This window comes from Eptatretus burgeri, chromosome 10 (genome assembly GCF_056783735.1).
Source record: "Eptatretus burgeri isolate ZD-2024b chromosome 10, Ebu_testis_v1, whole genome shotgun sequence".
Taxonomy (NCBI): domain Eukaryota; kingdom Metazoa; phylum Chordata; class Myxini; order Myxiniformes; family Myxinidae; genus Eptatretus; species Eptatretus burgeri.
In genome coordinates this window covers 56,265,062-56,283,058 of record NC_140970.1, presented here as the reverse complement: position 1 = coordinate 56,283,058, position 17,997 = coordinate 56,265,062, and the positions used below count along the sequence as shown (strand labels likewise).

The 17,997-nt window shown below is 40.2% G+C and overlaps 1 protein-coding gene across 2 annotated transcripts in view; it reads right to left on the bottom strand.

Annotated features, from left to right (window-relative positions):
* LOC147018625 (uncharacterized) overlaps positions 1-17,997 on the bottom strand; it is a 45,438-nt gene that overhangs the window by 20,254 nt on the left and 7,187 nt on the right. For both annotated transcript variants that reach the window (XM_085898477.1, XM_085898478.1), the window contains one exon: positions 16,726-16,935. In XM_085898477.1, coding sequence (XP_085754603.1) covers positions 16,726-16,935 — 210 coding nt within the window. The remainder of the gene's footprint in view (positions 1-16,725; positions 16,936-17,997) is intronic.

The following is a 17,997-nucleotide window of genomic DNA, read 5'->3' as shown; positions in this document are numbered from 1 at the left end:
TTACATCCTGTGTATATTGAATAGTGACATAATTTTTGACATAACCTTTTTTGACCTTGACCTAATTTTAAGACATTTTAAATTGTAGATAATTTCACATTTTTCATCAAATCCCGACTAAGGTTTGGCTGATCAGAAAGAAATTGCCCTCTCTTGATAGCCTAGAGCAGGCACATTTACGCTTAGTTTACATCATACCCCTACGGGTTAAAGGTCAAGGTAAAAGGGTGGACTGAAAAAAAACGTTTTTTTTGTCATCACTCAATTTTGTCAATGCGGAATCTCAAAGACCACTTGGACTTCCAAGATGTCCTTGTATCATAATAGTGGACCTGCACTAAAGTTATTCATCTGATATTTGATTAGTGTCCTTGACCTACATTTTTCTGATTGTGACCTAAATAACAAAAAACACCTTTTTGATCATAACTTGATTAATTTTCCCCCGATTTGCATTATGTTGAGTGTTATGGATAGACTGTAGATGGGACACATATTCTTTATTTACACTCTATCACTAAATGTTGATGGTCAAGGTCAAATGGTGGTCTGAAAAAATATGCCCATCATTGGATCACGGGCCAATGTTAAGTCGTGGGTGATCGCTTTGTGATTGGAGATATCTAGTTTTCAACGTTCTTATATGAACAAACGAGGCAAGAACATTTTTTGAGTTGCCATTCAATAATACTGTACGAGGCTCTCAATCTTTCACCAATAATCCCAACAATTATGGTTTGCAAACAGTTTCAGTTCATCAAGATAATGTTTTAATCTACTGGGTGATGGTTTAATGTTATTTGAGCATGGAATTCATGAATCAAGTTGGCTGTCTCATATGCTGGGATTCTCTTGTACTCATGGGAAATGTTTCACATTATCTTTCAGAAAAGTAAGTTATGTAGGCAAGCATGCTGGCAAAGGTACATGCAGACTTCCCGCACATATTGATCCATGTTTTAAACTACCTTGAGTTCTTTTTGGTGCTTGAAGCTTCCAAAAGGAAAATAAAGAAGTTAAATTTCAATATTCCATCTCTCGATTTCAAAATAGTAACTGCTGAAATCTCTCTATTTTGGTTCTTCTCGACATCTTTGTTTTTTTCTTCCTTTCATACTACTTTATAATTCTTTTTTTTCTTCACAATCCTCTATATTCATTCGAATTCTTGCTTTTTCTTCTCTTTCATTTTTAGCTCGCCTGTTCGAAGAACAGAGAGCTATAGCGATAACCCCGGTGTGAGCGTCAGCGTCAGCGTGAGCGTGAAAATGTTAAAGTTTTTGGTGCAAGTTATTTCCTTTCTAATGTTTTTATCTACCACACTATTTTTTACTGATTACAATATACAAATACATATATTGCTTTAAAATTATTTGGATCAGACGTCACTGCAATGCTTTATAAAAAATATTATTAGACGAGTCTTTTAAAAACGATAAATGTATAAACAGGAGAGCATTGGGTGGCTTTGACACCAACTCTCTGGTTTACTTCCTATTCCTCTCTTTCATAATATATCTCTCAAAGGAGAAGTGAATTCTTGCAGAAAGTTTTCTGTAAGGCTCACTTGGCTGTGCCTGGATGGTTTCAAGGGTTGTGGAGTAGCAGCTAAAACTCGAATCCTATCCAGGTTCCTCCTGGTGACTCCATCTTTGCTCTTTACTTCTTTGGGTTCCTTCTTGGTCTTCCATTACACTATGTTCCTTTTCTTCCCACTCTTTTAATGTTCTAAGTAAATTTGCTTCGAATTTTAAAGAGGTTAAGTTTCAGGATGAAAGAATGATGTTTACATTGCGATATAATATTCCTGATATATATATATATATATATATATATATATATATATATATATATATATATATATATATATATACATATATATGTGTATGTGGTGTATGTGTGTGTATATATATATATATATATATATATATATATATATATATATATATATATATATATATATATATACATATATATGTGTATGTGGTGTATGTGTGTGTGTATATATATATATATATATATATATATATATATATATATATATATATGTATGTGTGTGTGTGTGTGTGTGTGTGTGTGTGTGTGTGTGTATATATATATATATATATATATATATATATATATATATATATATATATATATATATATATATATATATATATGTGTGTGTGTGTGTGTGTGTGTGTGTGTGTGTGTGTGTGTGTGTGTGTATATATATATATATATATATATATATATATATGTGTGTGTGTATGTGTGTATGTGGTGTATGTGTGTGTGTGTGTGTGTGTGTGTGTGTGTATATATATATATATATATATATATATATATATATATATATATATATATATATATATATATATATATATATATATATATGTGTGTGTGTGTGTGTGTGTGTGTGTGTGTGTGTGTGTGTGTGTGTGTGTGTGTGTGTGTGTGTGTGTGTGTGTGTGTGTGTGTGTGTGTGTGTGTGTGTGTGTGTGTATATATGTGTGTGTGTGATGTATATATATATATATATATATATATATATATATATATATATATATATATATATATATATATATATATATATATATATATATATATATATATATATATATATATATATGTGTGTGTATATATATATACACACATATATCTATATCCCTATATATATTCATGGATATTATATATGTGTATATATATATATATATATATTTGTGGATATATACATATATCGATGTATGTGTGTGTATATACATATTACATATATATATATATATATATATATATATATATATATATATATATAAATGTGTGTATATATACTGGCAGAATACCCTAAGAGTTATGCATATTCGCATCTGATCTGTCGAGCCTGGGTTTGAATCGAGACCCAGCTATAAACTGGTGCTTCGCATGCAGGAGGCGGCATCAATGTGTGCACCATCCCACAAATGGATGTGAAAGTAGAAGAGCTGTTTGTTAACCGTTTGTCACCCTGTGCAAGGTGAGGCAAAAAGTGGGGTTAAGAAATTGGCTCACGTCTGTCTGTCTATCTGTGATTTTCTGTCTCCAAGCATTTTTTGAACATGAATCAGAAAACGAACCTGTAGTTTCGCAGTAATTTGGCTCTGACTTCATTCCAATTGCGAATGCGCAGAGAGGAGTGAAATAATGTTTTTTACTCTCTGCCTGTGTGGCAGTCAAACAAAATTGAAAATCATTTCAACCATGAAACTTACTGTTTTTAAAGATGCCATAAACGACACAAACAACAGGCATGAAGAACTAATGTAATGTGCAAAATAAGGTGGTGAAAAAGATGCTGCATCAACGGCGGTAATCTTCCCAAAAAAAATTCCTACGACCTTTAATATCTTTATTTTATTTAAATTTAATTACATACTTAAACACTGCAGAACACAGATCGCCTTTTTAGGACTTTCAAAAGCTTTCCATCTTGCAGTACTTGGACAAAATATTACGGCATTTTAAGTCATTACGACTTCTCAAATTTGCCACTCGTGGACCCTGTCCATGTCCTGTTTCTCAAGACAGTGCGGGGTAATGTGTTCTCTGAATTCCTGAGTTGCTGAATGTTACAGATCCCACAGTGTCTCTTCTGAAGAGTAGTTGAGCTATCTCTGAAACCATGAACAGATTATAAATTCCTTTCCTGACTAATTGCTGAAAAGGCAATAGCAAACCACCTGGCATAACCTTTTGCCAAGAAACACCTTCCGCAGCAATGACACTTTGTCAACAGTGCGGAGGTATAATAATGACAATGATACTTAATAGTGTTATAGTTTGTATTTTTTATTTCTACTACTGTGGTATTATGCAAGTTTGAGTTTCTTGGTGACGTCCAGGTAAGGCTTTGAGCCTTTTCCTCCATTTCATGGCACTGTAAATTAGACAGGCAAGCCGAGTTGGGGCAAAGCGAGTATAGTGACCTTATCGAATTACCTCTGATTTCGCTGGCCGATAAGTATCCACTGTGTTATCGCCTTTCTCTCTCCATTTCTCATTAATCTTTTGTTTCCTATCCTCTCTTTTGATTTCCATCCTCATATTGGCTTATGTTCGGTTTTATTATTTTCATCATCATAGTTTATTTCTTATACAAGAAGCTCAAAGCACCTTACAGAGTCAAAAAACAACAACCCAATCGTTTGTCAATGGTAGTTAAGAAAATATTGAACCAAACACTTTTGTGGCATATCAAAGTACAGAAAAAGAGGTCATTGAATGAATAGACAGAGAGATTGAGCGACATAGCTGTGTCCACACTGATGCAAGTTAGAACAGAAATTTGGAATTTGGCCAGGGTGCTGGCGATAGCTCGCCTACTCTTCAAAGACACCATGAGATCTTTAACGTCCATCACCTAATGCTGGCAGACTTTACGCCCAGTTTAATGTCCATCCGAGGGATGGAGCACACACGTTGATGCCTCACCATGCCTGCAAAATGCTGGGGTGACAGTTTGTTAAGCCTTCAACAGGTTGAGCTCTCATTCAGTTTTGTTCCATCAAAGAGGTACTCCTTGTGCAGCTCCAGTAAATGTTCAAAAATGTGTATCCATATCTGTACAAAAGGTTCTCCACATGATCAATGCCCAAGGCTGAGTAATTGTTCATCGTTTCAAGCACTTATTCTTGAGCAGGTAGGCGTATATGGTGGCAGAGAACCAGTCTTGTGGTCCAGCAATATGGCACTCAACCAATCAGGAGCCACTATGATGTCAACACCTGCTCTACTTATTCAGCAATGGCTACCTCCATGTCGGAGGTGTGTCAACATGATATCTGAAGCTGAAACCACTAAAAAATCGTTGTTATTATGCGATATACCATGTATTGTCAGTGAAAAAATAGCAATATATTCGACGGCATAAATATCTTTTAATTTGTCAGATTGGATAGATGTGGAGGGAGAATGTAGTGACAGGCACACACGTGCGTGCACACACGCACACACACACACACACACCCTCTTTTTAGCAATGTATACCAAAATGTACTTAATATAATTACCTCCACCACCGAAGGTGGGCAGAGGTTATGTTTTCACCCCCGTTTGTCTGTCTGTCTGTCTGTCTGTCTGTGGGCAAGATATATCAAAAAGTTGCGTATGGATTCGGACAAAACTTGGTGGACAGGTTGGGAGTGTGGCAAGGCCGAACTAATCGAATTTTGGTGAAGATCCGGATCCGATATTGTTTTTTAAGTGATTCTTCACCATCGAGGGACAGAGTCAAAAACGATATATAGCATGATATCTCAAAAAGTGGTGGACAAATTATGACAAAACTTGATGGATGAGCTAGTTAGGTGACAATAACAGGCAGATTAGATTTTCGTTCAGGTCCGGGCAGCCGATCAGTGGGATCCAAAACGTAAACTGTTCAGCCTGGCGGAGGTATGTGCTCTTCCGAGTACCATTCCAGTTTATCTTGTGGCCCCAGACCCAAACCAAAAATGTATATCTACTTTCCTACCGAGTTGAGGTGTTCTTACGCGATTTTTGTGGACGTAATCAGGGCATCTCAACCTTTACAAACATTTACATTGCCCGTGGCATATTGATGACATGATGTCGAACCTGTGCATGATCCCATTTACAAAACGATCTGACATGAAAAGGCAGTGTATTTGCCAATTTTAATCACCAGTGATAGTTCTTCTTCTGAGTGGACCACTATTGTCTCTAAGATAAACATGTATCACATGTCACGGTCCACATCATCACTTTACATTGAATTCCAATTTCTACCAATACGCACTCCAAAAAAAAAATGCTCATTTGGGGTAAGACATTTACAAACCCATCGGAGACTGGTACCCTGCTCGTAGATACCTATAAAGGCACTCACAAGCCACACATCTCCCACTCTCCCCTCCCAAACTTGATTAATAGTAAATATCATCATTTTAAACACACCCTTTGCATCGACAAGAACCAGATATGGCCTTCCCATCGGTGTGAAGAAGCACGAAGGTTTGGGTAGGAAGCACCATCTTCGAGCCTTCGGCCTTTCACGGGTCCATATCGTCGACAGTTTGTGCAATACGGACTGCAAGAGATCAACTTTTCGGATAAGTTGATCAGGAAGTTCTCCAACTCTTTCTTGTGGAGAGGCACACTCTTCTTTATAAGTTTTTTTTAGTTGCTTCATTTTTCAATCCTTATCTGGCAGGCATGAAATCTGTCCATGCCACCCCGATTGACTTTGTTACTTGGGGTTTCTGTGCATGCGCACCAAGCAATGATATATCCATCCATCCATTGGGACCATACTCTCTGCAAAGTGTTGGTGCTGCCTGAGCAGTCTCCTTGGTTATTGGACACAATCCTCGATGGGTCGCCACTCCGACGCAGGATACCAACATGCTGGCACTTATTTTGCCGACCTCGGAAGGATGACAGGCAGATCAACCCCACTTGATGCCACCTGGTATTACTTCAACAGCTGAGTGGGATTTGAACTCAAGATCCTAGGTTCCCAAGCCCACCACCCTCACCATTAAGCCAACACCAGACATAAATGATATATGTCATTATTATCAAGGGGCTATTCACAGACGTGCGATCTCACCCATGGTGAATGTTTCATATTGGCCATGGTTGACAGGCGGCAAATGATGAATTGATGATCATCTGGATGACACGAGATCCTGCATCTGAAACGATCTTGCAGGTAAAGTTTTACAGTGCAACAAGTCTGGAGACGGCGATGGTTCACGAACAATGTACACGGTTCGCCTTTTTTATTTTTTGACCTTCGAGGGGACGCCACGGGCAAAGTGGCGGGAATCGGGAAAAACGTAAATGATGAAAGTTTTAGTACTCGAAGAGCACGACTTGCATACCAACTTTCATTCGAAACAGTTGAAAACCCGAGGAGCTCAATGCCCAGTTTATTGATTTTTTTGACATCTAAGTTCGTGACCTTGTGACCTTGAAACGAAAATGAAAAATCGAGCTCCGTGGGGCTATGCAGTTCCCATTGGGCTAACCAAATACCAAAACGCCTGCCAGATTCGACAAACCCCCTCGGAGAAGATGTAACTTGAAACCGGCTACCCCTAAAAACATGTTTTTAGGGCGTGGCTCCGCCCATAAAGGGTGCAGCACACCCATTCTCAGGAAAACACAACTAGATCATGATACAAACCTCGCACCCTAATTTTATCAAGATCGGATCAAAACCCACGGAGCTATGCTCGGGACAGACAGACAGAGACCCATAACTTATATAGTGGTCACTTACTGACTCGTGAACCAATACACATCAGCGTACTTGTCGCAACTCTAGTTTTTCACGTACGGATATTTTCAATGCCAGAATTGTAGTAATTGCTCTAAAACATCGACAGAAGCAATGTAAGCGACGAGGATGATGAGGCCGACATAATTAACTGATAAAATTAGGTCTAATTAGTGTGTAATCTTCGCCAATTGCATCAACACACTAATATATATGCTCGACCTCGCTTCATTTGACAACCTTTACGTCGGTGAAACATGATTGTAATTTTCTAAGTACCTAATTACACGAATTGTAACGCCTTCATGACTGATTGTACAACCTCGATACTTCATCCTAGGTAAGTTCATAACGGGTTAATTGTCAATAAAAGCTTTTAAAGTAAGCAAATACAGCACTTTGATGTGTGATCTCTCAAAACACGAGGAAGATCACAATTTTTCTGGATAAATTGCTTTGATTCAATTGTGATAATTGTTTCAGTAAATAACCATTTCGGATTTGGAAACGATACTTTGCTATCAGAGAGTTCCTTGAGTTTCGTAGCCTTTAAATGAGTGGTCTCGGAGATATGACTTCATGAAAACAAAGCCTCACAGAGCATTGTTTGGTAGAGATCTCATAGAAAACATTTTGTTTGGAGTCCACCATTTACTTGCTTATCAAACCTGAAGAGTTCAAGTAGAGCCCCTTTATCAGAACGAAATTCGTTTTGTAGCCCCTTATTACAAATGCTGCTCATGGGGTATATAGCTGGAAAGAGATTCAAACCCATGCAAGACAGCTCAGAGTCGAGTGCACATACTGTACCTCTCGGGCCGAGGCTATCCTGCCAGCCATTTAAGACAGGTAGAAAACAGCCAGGTAATACCTTAAAAATTCAAATGAAACCCTTGAAATCAATTTGCAGGAGTAAATGGAGTGAGTAGTCATTGCAAAGACGGTGTAAACATTTTTAACCAGGTGAGTATTTGTACTGCCGTAGGGTCGAGACACCTGTTGATCTGTGCGATATTGCCGAGGTGGTTGGCTTTTGTAACAGCACAAACGATTTGTTCAATAATCTACAAGAACTCACAAGTTGGAAATCTTTTGAGGAAGTGAATGGCCGATTCGGTTGGTGGGTTTCTTGGGACGGAAGTTGAACCGAAAGCATTAAACCTCTCACTGTTTGACAGGTTGAGCTTGGGAACATTTGCGTTCATCCAAGCCAGAAGTCTACCCAGTTAGAAAGGAGGAAGGGATACTAGTAGCTAATGTGTCCTGCAAGTTAAAACGAGACATATCTGACGATTGTCGACATAATGGTGAAAACAAAGATTAGAGCTACATAAAATATTACCAGTGAGAGAGGGTATGTTGAGAAAACAGAACTCAAACAAAGATTTTATCATTAATTTTTATAACCCAACCCCAGGAGACCGAAAATGGCGAGGCCATTGAAGGTCCCTGGAGGGTGGGTGGTGGTGGTGGTGGTATATCCCGAGTGTGTTCGTAAAAAAAAACTCCCACCACCGTTGGTTTTAATTCAGAGTTCTTCTCTTGCTGGCTAGCCTTCACCACAGCTATTGAGGGTCCACCTCCCCACAGTAGTCTGGGTTTAAAGGTACCAGAGACACACCTTCACCAATTTGTTGAAATGGTGTCAGCACGAGAAGTCAGGTAGTAGGAGTTGGGCTCGGTAAAAGAGGCTATTTGAGAGGCTGACCATAAGAGGTATTTTCTATGGGGCGAGATGCTCATCCCTCAACGTTTTGCATGCAGAACAATAACATCTTCTATCTATAATTCCAGCAATCTCTGTTTGTTTGCCTTTTCAAGGTTTGAAATTAATCAGACAAGAGGTTCCCAAGTTATGGCCAAGCAAGAGCGCGTTCCCCATTACGGGTTACAACGTACGGACTTCCGGATAGTGATGACTTACTGTATTCTAATAATTTCTCGATTTCTTATGCGCATTTATAGATAAACACAATGCCCCAATCCAGTCGTGGTTTACGTGAGCGAAGGAACGGCCTGTGTGGTTGTTTGAAAATTTTATTGGTTCACGAAAAAATATTTTCACGAAAAAAAATAAGTGCCGACCATATCCGTTATTGTTGTGTGTCTGTCTGTCTATCTGTCTGTCTGTCTGTCTGTCCCGAGCATAGCTCCTTGGGTTTTGATCCAATCCTGACAAAATTTTGGTGGGAGGTTTATATCATGATCTAGTTGTGTTTTCCTGAAAATGGGCGTGGTGCACCTATTATGGGGGGAGCCACGCCCAAAAAAACGTGTTTTTAGGGGGTAGCCGATTTCAATTTGCATCTTCTCCTTGGGGGTTTGTCGAATCTGACAGGGGTTTCGGTATTTGGTTAGCCCAATGGCACCTGCATAGCCCCACGGAGCTCGATTTTTTCATTTTTGTCCCAAGGTCAAGGTCACAAGGTCAAGGTCACAAGGTCACGAACTTAGAAAATTTCGAATTTTGACATAAAAATCATACGACCGCCCAAACTTTGAGAGCTTGGATGACAATATTTTTTTATGCATAATCTTGAGGTCATTCCCCACCTAAAGTCTTGAAACCATTTTGCTCTATTTTGAACACCTTGCCAGTGGCGCCCCCCTTCAAGTTTGTTTTTACGCTGATTTCATCAAAGTATGGATAATCTGAGGAGTGCGAAATGCCATATAGCCAATATGACATTATATTGTTCCTGGAATGTTCCAGAGGAAGTTTTGCATCAAAGGTCATAATCCTTGACCTTTGACCTTTAAAGTTCACAAAGGTCAAATTTTCAAAGTTGTGGCAATTGAACCGGGTTTTCGACCTTCTTTGATGAACTAACTCCATTAAGCTATAGCACGTATTCTGTTTCCTTATTTTAATGTCCACAACATTGTTTTGTGACCTTTAAAGGTTATGCAAAGGTCAAATTTTTAAAGTTGTTGAACAAAACCGGGTTTTCGACATTTTGCAGCTCATAACCCGTCACTCGTACCACATCATGTTGATCATTTTTATAACTTGGTCAAACATTATCACATTGTCTCATCCTTGACTTCTGAAACAATCTACATCGTCAAATACCACTAGTGAACCATCGTCGTCTTCAGACTAGTTTATTTTATTTTATTTTTGCACGTACGGCCACGCACGTAGGGGCACACACGTAGGGGCACGCACTAGTAATAAGACATCAACATATTTTACATGAATTACAAGGACATGAGTCGACAATGGACAAATTGACACAGTATAGGGAATTGGAATCATGAGCTGCATGCTCAGATGTGAACGCTAATCAAGTCATCCAACTATCATCGGCCATCATTAATACTATTAAAAAAATTACAACATTTGGAAAGAAGATCAAGTGGTGGTGCGATTATCCTTGAGAAGTATTATTTTGGGTTTAATCTTCATCGGATTCAGATTTGACTAAACCTGCCAGGTTGTGGAGAGCCATCAATTGGAAATGTATCAGGAAACACACTTTTCTTTGGAGGGGAAGTGAAACCATATATCTTGTGTGCATTATGGCTGTTATGCATCTCATCAAATCTTTACTTGTACTTCCTGCAAAATATAGGCTAAATTATCTGCTTGAGTCAATTCAATGTGAGATGAGTAAGAGTCAGCCTGATTTGGACCCTTCTGAATATGTGAGATTCCCAAGAAGTGAATGATTGTATTGCTATTATTATGATGATTATTTATTTATTATTATTAGTAGTAAATAATTAGGGAATTAATAAAATAATAAAATAATTAATAAAAAAGTAAATAAAAAAGATTATTAGTAAATAATTCATCCTAGTGGATGGGTTAATTCCCCCACTTTTATGATTTATGGATTGTAAATGCAGGGTTCCACTAGGTGCCGCTATAAGATGCGCATTTACATGGAGGACGAGGGTGATCCCTCCACCCTGAACACCGGGACTATTAAATACCTCGACAGGACCCCTACCTGTGCACCTCGCAAATGCAACCACCAGTTTAGAAGCACATACAAGTCAAATAAACAACTAGACAAACAAGCAGACACTTCTCAAAAAAAAATTTCTTAATTATTATTACCTCTGCCACTGGAGGTGAAGGAGGTGATGTTTTCACCCCTTTCTGTCTGTTTGTCTGTCTGTAATTTGGCGAAATTTTTTTGCCAAGTATGTTTGTCTGTAGCGTTTGTCTGTCTGTCTGTTTGTCGGTTTGTCCGTCACAAGATTTCTGGCCACTGCTTTCAAGCAATCGTTCTGAATTATTTTTTGTGTGTAGGTGATCGGCCAAGGACAGCAACGCTGAATTATGGTAAAGATCCAAATCCGAATCTGAGAATTTTAAAAGTGATTCTTCACCATTGAGAGATAGGGCCAAAGACAATATATAGCACAATATCTCAAAAAGTTACAGATGGAGTCACATGAAACTTGGTGGTCAGGTTTAGAGTGCCACGAGGAAGAATTGATGTAATTTTGGTGAAGATCCGAATCCAGATCTGGATACGATAATTATTTAATTTTTAACTGGTTCCTCACCATTAAGAGATGGGGTTACAAATGATACTGCATGATATCTCACAAAGTTGTAGACAAATTCGGATGAATCTTGGTGGACGAGTTGGTCAGGCAACAAGAACAAGCCGATTCGACTTTGATTCAGGTCCAGATTCAGATCCGGCCTAGCAATCAGATCAGGTATAGGGGCATGTGCCGGAGCAGCATGTTGCTGCATCCATTTTCCGCCGCTTTCCAATTTTTAAAGTGGTACTCCAGGGGCCTTTGTCTGGCCATCCCCCAGGCAGATGCCTGGCCCATCCCCATCTCCTTGAGATCCCGATTCAGAATTATCGTATCAGGTCAGGTCAGGTATGGGAGCATATGCCAGAGCAGCATATCGCTGCGTCCACTTTCTGCCGGTACTCCAGGGGCCTCCGTCTGGCCATCCCCCAGGCAGATGCCTGGCCCATCCCAATCTCCTTGAGATGCCGATCAACCTGCTGCAACCATGAGGCACGTGGTCGACCCACTGGCCTCCTCCACTCACGAGACTCCTTCGCTGAGAGAATCTGGTGAGCAGGATCAGCGTCAGGAAAACGAGCCACATGTCCATACAGCCGCAGCTGACACTCACGGACTATGCAGGTAACAAATCTCATTAGAGTCTCTCTCAGCAACCGCTCGTTGGACACAAAGTCCGACCAGCAATAGCCAAGGATTCTCCGAAGAGACCTGGTACCAAAGGAATTCAGTCTCCGTCTCAGATCCTTGGTCAGAGTCCAAGTCTCGCATCCATAGAGCAAGACTCGAAGCACCAAGGACCTGAAGACTCGGACTTTCGTCCTCCCGCACAGGTACCGGCAGCGCCACACCCCATGATCCAGTGAATCCATGACTCCCCAGGCCCGACGCAGACGTCTATTGACCTCTGACTCACAGCCAGCAGAGACATGAATATCACTGCCAAGGTAAGTGGATATCACCACGACCTCAACATCCTCACCACAAACAGACACAGACAGGACAGCAGCATCCAAGATGTCATTGAAAGCCTGGATCTTAGTTTTGACCCAAGAAACCCGTAATCCCAGCGGCTCCGACTCCTCATTCAGCACCTCGAGGGCCCCCAAAAGGATATATAATGTCTCCGCAAAGATGACTGTCGGATGCAAAATCGTATCAGTCGGATACAAAATGTAAACTATTCAGCCTGGCGGAGGGATGTGCTCTCCTGAGTGCCATTCTGTTTTGCCAAGTTGTCACTACGAGTGATTTTTCATTTGTTTGTCTGTCTGTTTTTGTGCAGGATATCTCAAAATGTTGTGGACGGCTCCGAATAAAATTTTGTGGGTAGGTTGGGTGTGTGACAAGGACGAACTGATTAGATCTTGGTGAAGATCCGGATCCGGATCCGGATCCGGATCCGACTACGAGAATTTTTAAGTGATTCTTCACCATTGAGAGAAAGGGCCAAAAACGATATAGTATCACATGATATTTAAAAAATGTATTGGCCCGATATGTTCTCGTTGATCAGGCATTATGCGGTGGAGGTATGCGCTCCACTGAGTGCCCTTCTAGTTATTGTTATTATCAGAAAGGCAAAGTGTTTATGTCACTTATGAGAAGCGATCACTAAGTTAATAGCCTGACAAAAGTATTCTTCCTCGGGCCAGAAAAAGTCAACGAATCGCAATAATATAACTGCTATTCTGCTAAATAAACCTTTTGTGACAAATTTAACATAAAAATGAGTGATCACACATTTCATTTTTGCATTACCACATCAGGCCACAAATCTACTGATCACAACTTGTAATTTTGCTTGTTATTAGCCTGTCCACCACACAGCAGGAGATTGGGTTTTGCAACTGTGTGTGTGTGTGTGTGTGTGTGTGTGTGTGTGTGTGTGTGTGTGTGTGTGTGTGTGTGTGTGTGTGTGTGTATGTGTGTGTTCGTTCAAGCCTGTGTAAGTACATGGAGTCCATATTGTTTTCATCCACAACATTTTCCATTGCACACGTCACGTACGTTCAACTCAAACTGAGCAGCTCATCATTTACGTGGTACTGGCTTCACGATGGAGCTTGAGGTCAGACAGATGCATGATGACACCCCAAGGAGGGGGAAGGAGGGTTATAAATTCCGGTAGCAGGCATCTGTGATCTTCTGTAAGAATGCTGCAGAAGAAGGGGCCAGCTGTGTTTTCACCAAGCACGGAAAAGTTCAAGCCAGAAGTTTAAATGCTGCTTTTCCATGGTTCTATCGAACTTCTCAGACCCTCAAGATAGTCTCGAAGTACACACACACTCACCTCTGAGTTTATAGGGTTATGGTTAGGGAGAATATGGTTCGTGTCTAAACTGGGTTTGAATCTCTTTCCAGCTATAAATTGCCATCGTAATGTTTTGCAGGCAGGATGATACATCAATGTGTGCACCATCCATCAGAAGGATGGTAAATCAGGCGTTCCTTTGCCGGCATGAGTCGGTGGACATTAATGCTCCTATGGTATCCTTCTAGAAGAGGAGGTGAGCTGTCGCTGGCAACACAAACAAATTATGTGTTCTTGCTCTAACTTAGAGGGGGAAACTGCATCATTGGCACAGCTGCACCCCGCAGACAATGAATGATGATACCTGCAGCCATGTGCTGTCTATGAAAGAAGAAGAAAAAGGTCTAACCACTCCACATTCTCTTCCAACACAATGCTAGCTAAACTCCGCAGAAACAATGTATTGTGGTAGAAATGACTTCCGACATTTTTAGTTAAACTTGCACGTCCATCAATTTTACCTTCGACCAAATCCGGATTCCATTCCCTACTCTCAACGCAATGAAACATCTATTGGATGGGCCGTGTATTTGATGTTGCGGTTTGCACGCTTTTCCAATACCCAGATGGCACAAGTTCCATTGCCATGTTCTACAACAATGTGTTCAATGTGCTGGAGTGTCTCTTAAAACCTTCTTCGCTTCCTCCATAATAAATACATCGTCAGCCCATCACACGACCCACCTTTCCTCCCCATAGAATATGATGAAGTAGTTGAAAAAAAGAAAAAATAAATTGTCAATAATTTGTAACTCAAATGCGAGTTTGTCAATGTTGAAACATCATCTTTAGCTAACATCATTATATTTCAGATTAACAAATCTCAAACTTCACACGTTGATGTTTAACGTTGACTCGATGGAATTGGCCTTTGAGTTCTTCTTCGGACACGTCATCATGTGATCATCATGTCACTCGATATTCAAATTGTGGTGCAACTGACAAAATAAAACGGTGAAGGTACCGATTTTCAATCACCAATAATTATCCGTCTGAAAAGCGATCGAAAGTGATTTGAAGAAATCCCAAGAACGTATCAGAACATGTACGGACCAATTGGGAATTTCCATGAGGAGTACAGCGAAAGGTCAGAAACGAGTCAGTTTTAAGAATTTAAAAGATCACAAGTTATTTCTGGATTTTTTTGGAGTATTAAATTTGTATAATTTTTGGAATTTCATGTAATGACTAGTGAAACTAGAGAGTTTAAAGAACGCATTACCCCACGCTGTCTTGAGAAACAGGACATGGACAGGGTCCACGAGTGGCAAATTGAATTGTTAGTGATGACGTAAAATGCCATAATATTTTTATCCAAGCACTGCTAAAGGGAAAGGTTTTGAAAACGTGATTTGTCTTCTGCAGTGTTCAAATATATAACTCAAATTAAATAAAATAAAGTTTTTAAAGGTCCAAGAAAAAAAAAAAAACAATTCCAGAAGTTTGCCGCCGTTGATGCAGCGTTTGAATATGCCACCAAATTTAACACATGGCATGAGCTCGACGTGCCTGTTGTTTGTGTCCTTTATGACATCCGCAAAAACAGTGAACGTTTCCTGTTTGGAATGAATTTAAATTTTGTTTGACTGCCAGACAAGCAGACAGAGTGAAACAAAATCATCTCACTCCTCCCTGCACATTTGTAATCAGGACAAATTCAGAGCTAAAGTACTGCAAATCTGCAGGTTTTGGTTTTTTTCAATTAATATTCAGATTCGTGTTCAAAATACAACATTCAATTGAAATGAAGTTGTTCCTTGATCATAAACTGACGTTTGTAGACAAACAGACAGAAATGAACCAATTGCTTAGAACCACACTTTCCACTTCACGTGTGTGTGGGGTGATTACTAATGATGCACCAGATCTACAAATAGAAGCCCTTATTGCTGAAAGCACTGACCTAACTCAGCGGGAATCATTCCTGCTGGCTGTGTAAAAGCTTCTCGATTCTAAATACAACTTTGTATAAACAGTTAGCCACAGCAGGACAGCACAGACAGTCAGCATCAATGAGATGACACATCATTCTTGGCCTCCTAAAAGTTAACTCTTGACATCACCAACCCCCCAATCCCACAGCCTGCCACCAATGGCATCTTCGTTCTAATCATGAAAAAGTCTAAAGGGTCAAGGCAATAATTCTATTCCAACCCTCACAGTCTCCTTTTGGGTCTCTGCAATTAATCGCAAACACAGTTGTTGCACAGAAGGCCAAGGTCAGAACCGCAAAGGCATCATCACCTCAAGGGTTTCGGAAAGTTAAGGGTCACTTCCCAAGCAAAAATGCATCTGGATTCAACGGAAATTGTCCAAGAAGACACCACTGGGACAATGAACGAAAGCATTGACATAAAATGCACGTGCCGTGTATCGTTTCACTACATCTTAAAAACCGGCTGTACCTTTTGGCCTTGGATACAAGGCCATATATTATTGGCTTGAAACCGACATTAAAGGTCATTCAAGGAGCTATGATTCGATGAAACCATGATGCACCGATATAATAGGTCTCATTTTATAAAAACACACACACACACACACACACACACACACACACACACACACACACACACACACACACACACACACACACACACACACTAGACAGCACAGTGGTGCATATGCATAGGAATGCTCAACTCACTCAGATTCCTGCGGTTTCTTCGCAGAACCACATAGGCCGTCACAATCACCGCAAGCAACAGGGACACTGCAGCAACTGCGACGTACACAATCATGTGTGTCGTGGCCTTTTTTATGTCATGATAGTTATTTCGTGGGGCTGGTGGGAGATGTGCTTTTGGTCTCGCTTTTCTGGTCACGTTTATACAGTCTTCCTCTTCATTACTACTGCCTGTTCTCACACACGAACATAAAGCAACTCACACGAGATATTGTGACATCACAAATAAATCCTTATAAAATCAATGAACATTGTATTCCAGGTCTGCTTATGCATTTGCTTTCACTCAGGAATGATGTCACTTATTGGTCATCAGTGAGCAGGAATGAATGAAATTGGTACAAAGGTAAAAACCCAACAGATATCAAATGATCTTTAATATGGATATTTACGGATCACCCACCTTGGTCGTCAAATTAAAAAAAAAATCCCACGGTGTCCTTCGCAAAAGAGTAGGCTAGCTATCGCCAACACCCTAGCTAAAAAAATTCCAAATTAACCTTGCATTCCCCCTGTTCCAAGGGGACAAAGTGCAAAAGGGTCAACCTTCCAAGAGAGTCGCTACGTTCATGAGCTGGGCATGCGGATTAGTACCAGTAGTCGTAGTGTTACCTGGCCAGGATTGACAATCAACTGAAGGTGGCAGGAATTTTGGAATTTGTTCACGGTGCCGGCAATTATAACTTACATCTACTCTTCACGAAAGACGCTGTGGACAGACGGGTCCTCCAGCATAATGCCCATCCAAGGGATGGAGCACATATTGATGCCTCGGCCTACATGTGAAGCACCAGGATGAGCAATTTGTCGCTGGGTCTGGATTCAAACCCAGACCAGACAGCTCAGAAGCGAATGTGCCTACCTCTCGGCTCTTTTGCCTGCCCTTTAGAGACTGAACACCTATTTTTTGAAAGTAATTCAAGATATAACTGTAACATGTAACGAGGGGCAATTTTCGTAGTATCGTCATTCATTTCAGCAATTCGCTGTGGGTATATCTGAACATTAAATAATTAATCGGAAACGGCTTTGCCCATCTCCACCAAATTTGGGAGATGTGCTCAGGGTGCCCGAGGTCGGGTCAGGGCCGCAAAATAATTCTCCCAACCCCACGAGGGTGGGGAAACGACTCGTGATTTTCTTCTGCGCACGTGACTTGGTGCAAGTGTTTGTAAAATGGTGAAAATTTTCTTTGGATACAAAATCTCAGCTCATGGAAGAATGAGGTGACAG